Raw genomic sequence first — 14,918 nt, 5'->3', positions numbered from 1 at the left:
CAGGGAAAGTTAATAATATTAGCTCACTTTCTTAGTGAAAGAGAGTTATGCACAGTGGCTGTGCCTTCCCCCAGTTAATTATTTTCACTGGGCTTGATAATAAACAAAAGAGTTATTATAAAGTACGAAGAGTAGGACTTAAGTGGTTGCATGTGAAAACAGTCAGATCAAAGTAATTTACTAAATTAAAATGAACAAAAAGTGCTCACCAAGTTTTAATCCCCTAAAAAAATTGTTACATGCAAATTCTTACTCTAAACAGCTGTTCTTATTTCAGGTTATAGCCTCAAATCCTAATTAATCTCTGCTTTTACTTGGGTCAACATAATCTTCAAAGTTCTTTATCTCCTCTTCAGTGTGCTAGGCAGTTTCAGAGGCCAGCTGAAGATAAAAGCGGATTACTTCCCATTGCTTAAACAGACTTTCACCCAAGGTGGGAAGCCATTGTTTGGCATTTCTCCATCCCCATGGAAAAAAATCAAATTCAAGATGGATTCCTATGCCAGGTGGTATGGTCACATATCTTTCTAGGACCAACCGCAGTTTGTACTTACAGGACAAACACAACTTGTCACAGGTCATTGAGTCGATCACCAAGCCATTCAGATTCTGGGACATTAGTAATGATCCTCATTAGCACATTTATAATTATAAACAGATCCACATTTCGTATTTCTAGTTTTACATAGAAGAGTGATACATGCACAAAACTAGGATATACAAATTCAGCAGATTGTAACATTAAAACTGATATGTTACATGAGGTGTTTAGTCTAAAATGTCTTTGACTTATGCATATTGTGATAGACCACAGGCCAGAGCAGACTACAGTAGCCTCAGGGAGGGCAAAAACGTGGACAGTTGGGTCTGTGCTTTCATGTTTCCTAGGGACTGAAGCTAATCAGGGACCAGCCTGCAGCAGCAGGCTAATCTGGCATCTGCTGCTAATTCAACACCTGCAGCCAATTAAGGCCTGTGGAACCCTTTAAAAGGTTTCCCCTCAGGAAGGAGGGGGTGTAATAGGATCAGGTTTCTGGCCACAGCTAGATAAATCAATCCAGAGTGCCTTTGCTTAAAATCCGGGCTAGTTACAGCCCCAGGCTGGGATTTCCTTCTCACTGAGGCAAATCCAACCAGCCACAACAGCACCTCTGCCAGCCCCCTTGGCCAGCCAGAAGCCACACAAGCAAATCCTCAGACTTTCCAGCTGCTATACCAGCCCAGACTAACAACCCCCATATAAATTCAGGTGAGACGTTCCTAAGCCTGTTTCACCAAACACCATACAGATTCTTCCTGACCCTAAAGGACCCAGCCCCAGTCCCTGGTCAATATATACTTGGATCTTACCCAAAGAACACGCTCACCAATCATTTAGATCTAAGTATCTAAAGATTTATTAACAAAAAAGAACGAACAGGGTTAGAGAGAAGAATTGCTAAAGCAATTCTTTACATACATCAGTCATAACTACTGATGGAGGCCAGCTTGTTATTTGATGATTCTTGAAAGTTTCTGAAAGTTCATTTCAGCTTACATAGACTCAGTTATTGGAGCACTGTAGATCTGGCCTGCTGGTGTCCACATGCTGGTACGTGGACCCTTGGAGACCACAAGACAAAAGATCCAAGACGGACACTGCTAAATCCACACCATTGTTCTTCTTGCTGTTGTCTCTTGTGTTCAGGGCCAAAACACTTTCTTCTTCCCACCTGACTCAGGTGGGCTGTTGTGGCAAACTTCCATTGGATGAATCCCAGGAGACAGTCTCAGATTTCTGTAATGGACCTGTTCCTTTTTTTCAGTTCATGTCACTTGACCATAGGGCTGCATCCCATTGACAAGTCCCAAGCATCTGGAATGTGGATTTGGTGTCTGAGCACCTGGTTTCCACTCTGTTGTTCAGCCCAGTGTCCTGGCTGGGGCTGGGTTTACACCTCCTATTGAGAAGCTTAGCACTGAAACATTTTCTAATACAGCTACAGAGCTAAAATCTGTAACTTTACATAAATACACGATACAGTCACAATAGCAGCATACCTAAATTCAGGGCCTCATCAGCTTTCATTAGACACCTCAACCCCCCCACAACATAATATTTGGGGCCAGTAGCCCCAGTGGGCATTAAAAAGGCTTCCAGACCCAATGTAAAAATCCGGTCATGTAACAGAGGCAAAGGAGAAAGGTGACAGATAAGGAAGGAGCAAGGAGTGCAGAAGGAGAGCTCCCAGGGAGAAGGGTTTGCTGCAACTACCCGAAGAAGGTACTGGGGAAGCATCCGGTGGAAGTGGACCAGGGAGGCAGCTGCTGCACCAGGACCACCAGGAAGGAAAGCCCCTCTATTGGCAGCTATTTAAACCCCTGGGCTGGCACTCTGGGGAAGGTCCAGGTTCCCCCCAGACCACCTGCTCCCCACAGGGCAAGCCGAGGGGGTAGGAGGAGACTGAACACATTAAAGGGGTCTCCTCCATTAGTGACTGTGGCATTGACTGTGCCAATGATAATAGCCTGGTAATGCCATAGCCCAGGCCTCTGAGAGAACAGGAGGCAGCGAGCCTCTGAGGTATCACCTAAACTGCCATGAGGCCCCGGACCCAAGGAGGACAAGCTCAGGGTTTTGTCACAATATTCATATTCATTCACCAATTTTCTTAGCACATGGGGAGAAGCTATGACACCTAGCTGGTGCTCAAATGCCAGAGTAAAGTTTGAGTGGGTTTGTAATCAAGGTGTTGCCAACGAATTCCCAGTAATACTCGTTTTGATTAAAAGTGAGATGTCCCCTGTGCATGTGCTGTTACTGAATAATCTTAATAGATGCCATAAATTGGCAAGTCGGTATGTAGTGATTGCATCCATCAGTCTGTTTTTAATAATAAAAGGTGCCATTTTCAGGCATGGATGCTTGTGTTCCAGAACCTAAATAGATCCCTAAAGCCTTATCTTCAAAGCAGCCCAGGGTCCCGATTCTTGCAGTGTGACTGGCTCACTGGGAACAGAACTGGAAATCTGCAGAGCCAAAAGAACAACCTGCTGCAGCTCTCGCTAAAGGTAGCTCCCTAGCAGCGGCTCCTGCAGACATTTCTTCTCTGCAGAGGATAACCGTTAGCACACGCTCCCTGAAGCAGTGGTCAGCAACTCCCAACATGGGTGCCAAGAGTGGCACATGAGCCAATTTGCATTGGCATGTGAGAGAGGAGCTCCGCACCACCCCTCCTGCTTCGTGGAGCCAGGAGCATGCTCAAAGCCGTGTCGCCTGTGGGTTAACAAAAGACCAGCTAATGCTTCCAGCCACCACCTACCTTGTAAAGCTCTGCATCTCAATTCATTTATTAATGGAACCGTTGTAAAGTAGGAGTATGAGTAACTTTTAAAAATATCACTGGCACTCAGACCACACATACAGGTCAAAAGGTCACATGTCAGCGCTCTGCCTCAGAAGGGTTGTTGATCCCTGCCCTAGAGGTTCCACAAACACACCTGCTTGACTTTTATTCTCAAGAATAGTCCCACTGAAGTGCGGCCATGTGTGTAAATGGGGACGATGAACAAATCGTACGTTGGCCATTCAGCTTCCAAATTCTCCAAGCTGGTGGGCATAATCCCTCCCCGCTGCACTTTTGGGTGACCAGGAGTCATTATGATGTGATGGCTGTTTTGGAGCATCCTGGGAAACTGGTTTGTGGTTTCAGCTCAGTGGGTTTCTAGCTCGTGGAAACCTTGCCCTTATCTGGCCCAAAGTACCATTCTTGTTAGCAGGCAGAGCGAGAGTGTCTAAGGGACCATAAAAGGGGGATGCTCTGTAGCTGTACCTTCACACAGGGCAAGTCTGGTTTTGCTATGTGCAAGTTTGGTGGGTGACCATCTTCTGACATCCCTCAGGAAAAAGGGAGGAGAAGTAGCTGCATTAGAAGATACAGCAGACGCCAACAACTGTTGTGTATCAGTGTGGTACATGGCATGTCAAAGCTCCCAGAAGCCTAGAGGAGTGTTTTGAGGGAAAATACAGAAGCCCGGAGTTTGCACAGATAGCTGTGCTCCTAGCAAGTACAATTGTTTTCCTTTTGTCTGATAGGTCAATTCAACCAGCCATTCAAGGGCCTCTAGAGAACTTGTCTGTTGCGCAGTAAGATCAAGGCAGCTGACAAGGCCAGCAACAGCATTCCTAGACTTGATAGTACAGTGCAGGTACAAGATGCAATCTTCCCTGACCAGGCATGCTGCAAAGGGGTTTAGTAGGCAATCTGCTATAGGTACCTGACCTTTCAGCAGGAACTGTCTGGTTGCTCAGCCAGCAGAAAATGAGATCAGGCTTGATTAAGAGGAGCTGTGCAGTCAGATATTGAGTCATTGGCTGTAATAGTTTTGAGAAATTATGGAATCAGAACCAGCTGAGACATGGAGAGTCTCTTGAAGTACGAAAGGCGTCTGGCATTTGTCTGAACTCTGGCTATAAGGAGACCATTTGGACCATCTCTATAAGTTCAAGACATTGTGACAGTTTTCCTGCAACTGCCCCAGCCCCCAGTTTAACTGACAAAGACTGTCTTGAAACAATGTTGCTCCACGTACGGTATGAGCATGCTACCAGTAAATGATTATCACTATGCCATTGGCCAGTAGGTCCCATGCTCATGAGTGGAGTCTGGCTGGTACAGAATCATAGGGTTGGAAGAAATCTGAGAAGGTCATCAAATCCAACTCCCCACTGAAAGCTGGAAAATCCCAATTAAATCATCCCAGCCAGGGCTTTTTCGAGCTAGGACTTAAAGACCTCTAGGGAAGAAGCTCTTATCACATCCCTGTGTAACCCATTCCACTGCTTCACCACCCTCCTAAAGAAACAGTTTTTTTCCTAATTATCCACCCTAGATCTCCACCACCACAACCTGAAACCACTGTTCCTTGTTCTCTCATCTGTCACCACTGAGAGCAGCCTCTCTCCATCCTCTTTGGAACATTCTCCACTGCACTTTCAGGTAGTTGACAGCTGCTATCAAATCTCTCCTCTCTCTTCTTTTCTATAGACTAAATAAGCCCAAATCCCCTAAGCCTCTCCTCATAAGTCATGTGCAGCAGGCCCCTATTCATGTTGTCATCTTCCACTGGATTCGCTCCAGTGTGCCCCCATTCTTTCTGCAATGGGGGGCCCAGAACTGGATGTAATACTCCAGATGCAGCCTCACCTGTGCCAAATAAAGGGGAATAATCATTTCCCTCGATCTGTTGGCAGTGCTCCTACCCATGCACCCCAGTATGCTCTTAGCCTTCTTGGCTACCAGGGCTCACTGTTAGCTTATATCCAGCTTCTTATCAATTGTAATCCCCAGGCTCTCTTTGTCAGAGCTGCTGCTTAGCCAATTGGTTCCCAGCCAGTAGAAGTGCTTGGGATTCATCCATCCTAAGCTCAGGACACTTCACTTGCCTTTGTTGAACCAGATTTCACCTCAGTTTCTTTTGGCCCAATCCACTAGCTTGTCTACTTCTCCCAGGACTCTATCCCTACCCTCTAGTGTATCAACTTCTTCCCCTAGTTTAAGTGCCCTACACATTTGCTGAAAAATGTTGAACAAAACTGGCCCCAGAACTGACCCTTGGGTACCTTGATTGATACTGGCTGCAAACTAGAGGTGGAGTCATTGATCATTACCCATTGAGACTGATGATCTAGTCAGCTTTCCATCACCTTTCAGTCCATTTATCCAATCCATCCTTCTTTAGCTTGCTGGCAAGGAAAATGTGGGAGATGCTATCAAAGGCTTTGCTATTGTCTCTCTCTTGGCAGTCACTCAATAACAAGTAGGACATCTACACATCACCTTCCTATTTGTGAGTCCAGCATCTACTGCCTTCCCCAAATCCACAGAGCCAGTTACCTCATCACAGAATGCAATCAGGTTAGTCAGGTGTGACTTGCCCTTGGTGAATCCAGATTGACTATTCCTCTTCACTTTCCCCTCTTCCAAGTGCTTCAAAGTGGATTCCTTGAGGATCCCCTTCATGATTTTTCCAGGGACTGAGGTGAGTCCGAGCAGTCTATAATTCCCTGGATTCTCCTTCTTCCCTTTTATTAAAGATGGACAGTACCTTTGCCTTTGTCCAATCATCCAGGACCTCCTCCAATTACCACAAGTTTTCAAAGATTGTGGCCAAGGGTTCTGCAATCACATTAGCCAACTCCTTCAGCACCCTCGGGTGCTTGAGATCTGCTCTATGGATTTATGCATGTTCAGCTTTTCTAAATAGTTCTTAACGTGTTCTTTCTCCACTGAGGGCTGCCCACCTCCTTCCTATTCTGTGCTGTCCAGTGCAGCACTCTGGGATGGATGATGTGATAAAGCCATGTTATTCTGGGTACCATGTGACTTCTCTTTATCCATTTGTTCATGTTGGTTGCCTCTTGAGCAGACAGCAGAATTTTACCCTCATATCGTCAGCAGTGCAAACATGACCTCAACTAATGGAACTAAGGAATAACTGTATCTGGCAACAGCAGTAGGTTGTTGTCCTCTATGTGCAGAATTCTTGGGAAGGGAAGGGTGGGTGCTGCCACACACAGCTTACAAGTGTATTTTATTATATTGGCCATCCAAACCATTGACTAGGCAGTAGTAGATATTAGCCACGGGAAAAAATATGTAAGAATTTTGCAACAATGGGGTTTTGGTTCCAGTTCTACCTGTGATGTGAGCTCTAGCATAGTCCAGGCACACTTGGCTTTACCACCCTGTCAGCCCAGAATCGTTCAGATGCGAATATCATGCTCCTGTCTTCGGGTTCTGAGTTTGCCTTGGGGAAAACCTGGGTCTCTTCTTAGCATCAGCGAGAGCAAAGAAAGTCTTTATTCCTCTCTGGTGCCTTTCCTCTGTTTGAAAAGGGATTTTATTTTCTTACACTTTGTCTTCCAAACTGTAACACTGTACGGTAAGTGCACAGTTAAAATAACAGGCATGATGCAGATGAGATGAGCAATATCTAATTTACAATATAAGCTCTTCGGGACAGGAGGAAATAATCTATTCTTTCCAGAAAAGTGTCTTGTGTTCAAATGGCATTTGAGCACAAAATAAATGCTGTAATGCATTGGGTCAATATAGTTGACATGAATGATGTAAACTGCCATTTGATATATTAAGTTCAGTCCAAATTATAAGATTCTCTCCCCCCATCCCCATTCCTTCTTTGTTGTTTGATGACACAGGTGTAAAACAGATCAGGTTGAGTTTGATTCTTGTTTCTGCTGCTCCTCAGGACAGGTGAGGGTAAGACTCTGGGAATTTCACAATAAGGCTTAATTCCCCTCCCGTCCATATTACTTAGTTCTCTCAGAAAACAGCATGTTGTGCAGCATAACGAAAACTTAGGTAAATGCAATCATGAAAATGTTGCCGACAGGGCTGTCCCTCCAGGGAACTACTGGTGAGATGTTACTTTACCAGCACTGAGAAAGCTGTTTACTTCAGCTAGTGGAAAAAAAAAATCATTCCTTGGTACTTGTATGCAGCAACACATTGTTTTCCACCTGAAATGAGAATTTTTGACAAAAAGGTTCATTTTGGCCAAAGCGGGGTTTGACAGAGAAATGAAATTGTTGGGGTTTTACAACTGAAAACAAGTGTTCTTTATTTTTTGATGCTTCCCCCTCCCTTTCACTTGTTTTGCTTTTGCTTTCCAGTGGGAACAAGTATGAGGAAAAATGAATTATAGACGGGGGCGGGGAGAAATGTCCCCAACTGAAAATTTTCCATATGGTCAAAAAAATTAAAAATTCGATGAAAAATTGGCACAAAAGCATTTTTTCTCTTTGTTTAAAGACTTTTTTCAATGAAAAATCCTTCTGCTGATACTACTGTTCATTTTAACACTGCATTCCCACCACCTGCTAGCATGAAGTATGGTCTTTTTGACTGCAGATCACACACAGGCAATCTTGTATGCATTTGTTGTGGGAATTGGTTAAGCACAAAACAAACTCACTGATTTCAGTAGGTATATTCATGTGTTTAAAACTAGGTCTGTGCCTGCAGCTTCCAGGCCTAGCTGGTTTTGTTCTTACTGTGTCCTGAGGCAGGGAGAAATAGACATTAAAGTTTGCCACAGAGCCAGTCACTGTCAAAACTGGATTTAGAATTTGATGGCTCCTAGCCCTGAGTTCACATCACCAGCTTCCAACTCCTTCAAATCTTTATCAAGTCAAATATGAGTTTGAAGGATCAGGCCCTTTGCTTGCAAAGTGCACCAGAGAGACAGACTATCATTTATTATTATTTATTTTCATGAGAAAAACTTCAACCATTAGAGTTAGTAGTAGGGAAACCATTTTAACCGTAACCCCAGCTACTAAACGTAAATTAATTTTGCCATCCCATTTCCTGTCAGAATTTTGTGACATTTGTCTTTCCAAAGTTTCCTATGCTTTTGACACCATGGATGGCTATAAGCTATAAAGGTTTAAACAGCATAAGCCTGGTATTACTGAATCCTCTGGAAATTCTGCAGAAAAGTTCTGTTTGGTCACATCTGTGCATTTTTTTTCCCAGGCAATATGCTTGGCTAATCTACAAAAAGTACCTCCTGAGCTCTTCCAATAACATCATCTTAAAATCAAGAAAAGTAATTTCTGTTTCCTAAATTAATTTACGTTTCCTTAATGTCAGTGTGCAGAGACTTGTGCTGATTTAATCATGTTATCGCTTTATCTCCAGAGGAAGTATGCACTCCATTACAAGATTGCGCTCATCATAAACTACCTGGGACACTGTATTTCTATAGGAGCGCTTATTGTTGCCTTCATGCTGTTCTTGTGCTTGAGGTAAGTAATCAATTCATATTCAGTTAACTTTTCTTGGGTGTGTAACTAGGGCACTTTATTCAGTCGCTGTGATAACAGTTGCTCAGTGCACGGTCCTGAAAACCTAGAGGCATCTAATTCTTCTTCTGTGCATGCAGTTTGCACTGATGAGTGGACATGTAATGTATCAGTCATGTGCTACTGCTTGGAGGGGAAAGAGTCCTATTTGTATGCAGGACTGAAACAGAATGATTTAATGCCTAGGCAGAGAACCTGTGAATGCAAAGAACCCTTGATAAGGGAGTGCCACGTGAGCTGGCACTGCAGTGGATCAGCTTGCAAATCCGAATGCAAGGGCATGGAAAAGAGATGTGCCACCTGATATGCAGCGGTCTGACCCAAAGCCCTTTGGTGTTGGTGGGAGTCTTCCCGCAGCTTTGGGATTGGACTTGACAAGTTCCGTTGCCCCCATTAGATGGGATAAAAACTCTCTGAATTTTTAGGATTATGGCACCCCTACTGACCAGCCTGCAAAGAAACCTCAATCCTAATTGTGGCTTTCCTTGGCTCCTGCACTCACCCTCAGAGGAAGCACTGTATGTGGGTGCTTGAGGGAGAGATTGAGGATCCTGCCCAGGAGAAGGACAGGAGCCTCCGGTCAGCATCCTGGCACTGGGATAACTCTCTGGGCTTATCACCTGTGCGGTCCTTTGATGAAACCCCTTGCTCACAGAATGCATGTTAATTTCTGCTAAGTCCCTCCACCAGCCTGGCCAGCTTTCTGAAGGTGTGTGCACCTAATTCCCATCATGCACTCAGGAGCCAAAGGACTCAGTAGAGTCTTTCCGGTGACTTCAGTGGATCAAGCTCCCTGTTTCCATTGTGCTTTCCTTTACGGTGCTCTGAAATTATCCTGCTGCCACTGAAATCCTCAGGTATTCACCTAAATAGGAGCAGGCAGCCATTGTGGGTTCCAGGGCAAGGTGGGAGGTGGGCCTGTCACCACACCCCCAGAAGGGGCAGGGCCAAGGGCAGAAGGGGCGTGGCCAAGAGCAGTCAGCCCTTAGCACTGTTCAGACTATGGTACTGCCCCTCCTGCCTCGCCCCCGACATACAGCTGTGCAGAGCGGTGAAGCAGCCCTGCCATGGTATTTCAAAGGGGCTCTGAGCAGCAGCCAGAGCTCCAGGCCTGAGGCAACTGCCCTCTTTGCCCCTTCTCCCCCCAGTCAGCTGACCTGTATAAACCGAATAAGGGTTTCTATTACCACCATGATCTCTGGCCAGCCAGGGACAAGAACTAAGGGGAAGTGTGTCACCAACACCAGATACAAGCTGTCCTCTGTGCTGGGCACAGGAGAGGTTATCACTGTGAGACCAAGCCCGGGGGAAAGGATACGCGACTGCTGTGAGGACATGAGCTCGGTGGGAGAAACAGTTGAAAATTACTACTCGTTAATTTTACATCACTAGTTATGGTTAAACTGTGAGCCGTGGGGGGCGGGTGTTTTTGTAGGGGCTGCAGGAGAGGAGTGAAGGGTGATTCTTATGAAGATGGTGTGAATGTTCATTACTGCAGAATTTGGGCCATCGTGCTGTGGAGGCACACTCGGGCCCGTGTGCCTCCTTTTAAAGAGTAACAGCTTTATCAGCATCTCACCCATCATCTCCCTCCTCCTCCCCCAGTTCTTTCAAAGAACATCCATGCTTCCATAGTGACCTGACTTGATGTAAACCCTTGTACTCCGCGTGGAGCACGGGTCATCTACAAGTCTCCTTCCCTTCTTTCTGTCTTGGGACAAAACTAGCTGACCCCAGGCGTGACCCAGTTGTTGTCCTTCAGTCTCAGTAGATCTTCTCCGTGTTCTCCGAGGTCTTCCTCTCATGTGTTTTCCTTGCAGGGTCCATTGCAGAGCTTGACGGACTATTCATGATGATGGTTTTCTGAGACTGTGGCCTAGCCACCCCCACTTTCTTCTTTAAGAGTGAATGAATAAATATTAATGTAAAATATGCAAGAGCTCTCCGAGGCCGGCTCTGACATTTCAGCCTTCCAGACTTTTTCTTTCTTTCTTGTTTTTATATGACTAATCCCCATCATGTCTGGGCACCTTGCTTAATTTATAGCTAATAAAACATGCAAATAATTCATTTTAACTACATTCCCTTTCTGAATCTAAATCTTTTATAAATACCTAAGCAAATAAGGAAGCCTCAATTAGATAATTCTTTATAAATGTATAATTTGCCTAGCTTCTAATATAGAAGTAACCTAGTTGCTCTCCTCTAAATTAGTTTTCCACCTTCAGTTCAAGCCGTAAGCCTAGCAGTCAACTTCAGAGTTTTGTATTAAAACGGACTGCAGTATTTTAGTGGTTTCTGTTCCATAAAGTTTCTTATACCATGTTCATCACCATAGTATCTGCTGCCTTAAAGGTCCTGGGAATTAATACCTACCTAATACTAAAATGTTTTAAAATGATCATCCATTGTACCATACAGTGCAAACATCAGTTATTTTAGTATCAAAAGTACCTAATGTGACAGGGTTAGGCCAGAAGGCTACAGAAGAGTGATAGAGAGGAGATATATTAGTTGTTGATTAAATAGATCCCTGTTCCCCAAGTAAACTAGCAACAGCTGGTCAAAATCAGCAGGTACCTACTAGAATCAGTCAGGACAATCAAGCCAATTAAAATATCTGCAGCCAATTAGGAGGCTTGCAGACTCAAGGGAGCCAAGCTGACCAGACAGCTGAAACCAGGGAAGAACCAGCTAAGACTGGTTATAAAAAGGCTTCTCTTGTGCTGGCTCAGTGTTGTGTGAGGAGTGGATGAGAAAAGGAGCTGTGGGGATTCTGAGAGGAGCAAGTGCAAGTGGGTACCAAAGGGAAGAGCCTGTGGTAAGGAGGGTGCTGGGGAACTGCTGTGGGGAAGTGGACCAGGGAATCGTAGCTGATGGTGGAGACATTGCAGGCTGCTGCTCTCACAGGCTCCCTGGGCTGAAGCCCAGAGTAGAGTGGGGCTGGGCTCCCCCACCACCCCCTTTACCCCCATCCCCTCTCCAGCACAGGAGAAGGACTAATATTGGTGGACAGGTTTGTCCTGCCCAAATCGTTTGGAGCAGCAGCAGAAACTACAGAGTTTGGTCTCCTCTCTTTTCCTTATACTGGCCAATGATGAGAGGAGATCAGCAAACAGCAGTTTGGTGTCTAAACGGAGGGCTGCAGTGAGCCTCTGAGGTAAATAATCTGCCAAAAGGTGTGGGACCCACCAAGATACAGGAGGAGCTTTGTCACAGCAAGAGCATTGTCACATCCTTTGATCTCAGTGGAGTTGTCCTCAGAACAGCTGAGGATCTGGTCCATGACCCAGATTCCTGTTGTGCAGTAGTTCTCTTTCATCTCAAGGAATTTCACACATGTTCAAAGAAAATTTGTTCTACAAGCAAAAGAGCGGTGGCTTTTTTTCTATTTTTTGTTCTGCTCTTATTCTAGATGTATCAGGGTGCAGACTGAATAGGGAAAAATGAGGGAATTCAGAATGTTCTTTCATAAATTAGTCAGAACCAAATGCAATGAACAGCAGTAGAACCATCATCCAGAACCACACCTGCGCATTCCCAGCTGTCATCCTCTTCTCCCCTTTCTTCTACCACCCCATGTCCTTAGCTCTGTGACCCTGGCATGCCTGCTCCCAAGCCACAGCTGTCATGGCTGGGAGGCTCCCAAAGATGGGGAGCGTGCTGTGGCACTACTGCCCCATCTTATTATCTCCATCATGTTAAGTCTGTCAGCTTGTCCATTGCTCTAGCAGGGCAGGTAGAGGCTAGCAGTGACTTGCAAGTCATTACCATTGGATGCCTCTTGAAAGGCCTGCATGAAATAGGGAAGTAGGCTGTCAGTTGAGTACCCAATGAACCAGCTGTCCCTATCAGAAAAGCCAATGCTACTGCTGGCAAAGAGTTTAAAAGTCCCTCTTATTCCTCAAAGTGGTCTCCTAAGGTTCAGACTGAGGCAGCATCAGGTGAACCTGTGTTGTTTTATGGACAGAGCCCAGTGGACCTCATTCCCTGGTGCTGCCAACCTGACATCCATCTGTTCTCACTGAATAAGCAGCAGGCTCTGCCTGCAGGGGCCTAGGTGCATTCGCTCCACGATGTTCATCTTCTGCAGTGCACTTTGGAGTCTTACTCAGGGCTGATTGCACGGCACTTTGCTCCCATGTTCGCTCAAAGGCTGCATATTCTAGGCATGCATATTACAGACCTAAATCATCCCTCTGCAAACACAGATTGCCCCTACAGCTAACTAAGGGCTGAAACCCTTAAAGCAGGAGTTTCCCACTAGATGGATCAATTAGAAGGTGATTCATGCTGAAAGAATTATAATGAGCTGGTACTTATCACTTCAGTGTTGGCCAGAAGGGAAAAGCTCCTAATTCCCACTCATAAAAATGTGTTTACTAGTACCCTGACCCGTGATGCGATGGCTCTGCTAAGCAGATGATTAAAACTGCCATCACCCGCCTTCCCCATTGCACGTCCTGGCGAGATGGCGGGGCGGGGGAACCTGAAATACAGTTGCCAACTTTCTAATTGCACAAAATAAAACACCCCAGCCCCCCCTTACCCCGCCCCTTCCTTGAGGTCCTGCCTCTCAATATGCTGACCAAAGCCAATGGGGATCCATTCTTGACTGGGGGTTCGGGTGAAAAACCAGACACCCGGGCAACCCTCTCCTGAAGTGGCCCGGCGCTGAGAGCAGCAGGTGCCCAGGCAGCCAGGAGCTGAAGAGAAACTGAAGCGGCAGCTGCATGGTGAGCTGGGAGCTGGAGAGAAGCTGAATTCTAAGCAGAATCAGCAGGAGCCGTATGCAGAGATGCATGTGGACCAGACTGCAACTGCCAGGCACAACAGATGGCTGCAAGTCAGTGTGGGGCTTGTGGGGCAGCAGCAGTGGTGGCACAAGGAGTCACTGCAGTGGGGCCCAATGAGGGAGAACAGAGCCGGGCTTGGAAACCTGCAAGCTCCCATTTGTTTGACTACAGCCTGGACTGGAGCGAAACCCGAACCAGAGCCACTAGTGCTCATCTGGAGCTGACACTCTTGAGGCCTCTGTGCCAGTGTACTTGCAACCTTCCCTCTCCTATCAGCCCTTAGCTGTGTGCCTGAGTGATTTCTGGAACCCAGCAGGGCTATCGCCTACCACTCATGGCTTTAAGTAGTGGTATAGCAGGCACACTAATAGCGCCTTACAGTGCTGGCAATCCTTACAATGGAATTCAATTCCCTTGCAGGATGCATTGCTTCCTGCAAGACACAGGTGCCGCGAAAACTTGCAGACAGACAGCTGGCAATGACCACTATTAGCATTGGCCAGGAGCCAACGTTGCTATGGCTTTTGCTTTGGGGAAAGCCCACCTCGTTGCTTTGCCAAGTCTGGGTGGTAACCTGTCAATGTTAAGAACTTGAGGTGGCAGCGAGAAACGCAAGCTCACATTTTCCGTGAGTCAGGCTCCAGGTGGTTATGTGAAAATGAGGAAGGTCCGAATGCCCTCGCGGCTGTCTAAGGGCAGCCTGGCAACGTTTTCATGAGAATTAGTTAGCCCAGCGCAAAATCCCTCTTGAGACCCCCGTCCACGCTGGGGTGACATGGGAGAGAGGAAGGAGGTTTTGCTCACCTGCCACAGCTACTGGCCTTGAGCAAGCAGAATGTTACCAGGCTGGGGCAAGTGCTCCCAGGCTGTCTAGTGGCTGAAAGAAGGTTTTTGAAGACTTGTCGAGCGGGTCTCATTTGTTATTGACTCTCAGACTGTTGTCCTTTTTTTCTGCAAAATTTTTCAGATGTATTCCATGGCGCGGGTTTGCCATTTTCCAGCCAGCTCTGTGTCTCCAGTACGTCTACTCTAAATCAGAGAGCCGCAGCTGGCCCAGTCAATGAGCTGCAGAGATAAAAATCGCCGTGTAGACATCAGGGCTTAGGCTGGAGCTTTGGGACCCAAGAGGAGCCTGACCGAGATTCCTCTTCAGCTCCCGTGAGAAGAGCCTGTGATTTGTGGAAGCAGAAGGCCCTGATCCCCATTCTCCAAGCCACACGAGTGCCTTTGACTGTCTCCTGAGCCTGGCAGGG

At 46.2% G+C, this 14,918-nt stretch overlaps 1 protein-coding gene across 1 annotated transcript in view; it reads left to right on the top strand.

Annotated features, from left to right (window-relative positions):
- Positions 1 to 14,918, top strand: part of CRHR2 (corticotropin releasing hormone receptor 2) — a 284,318-nt gene that overhangs the window by 156,954 nt on the left and 112,446 nt on the right. Inside the window, exon 5 of the mRNA XM_074986331.1 lies at positions 8,706 to 8,812. Within this exon, the coding sequence (XP_074842432.1) occupies positions 8,706 to 8,812 (107 nt within the window). The remainder of the gene's footprint in view (positions 1 to 8,705; positions 8,813 to 14,918) is intronic.

Source organism: Carettochelys insculpta, chromosome 2 (assembly GCF_033958435.1).
Source record: "Carettochelys insculpta isolate YL-2023 chromosome 2, ASM3395843v1, whole genome shotgun sequence".
Lineage (NCBI taxonomy): Eukaryota > Metazoa > Chordata > Testudines > Carettochelyidae > Carettochelys > Carettochelys insculpta.
The sequence above is the reverse complement of the archived record's forward strand: the minus strand, read 5'-3'. Positions and strand labels throughout refer to the sequence as shown.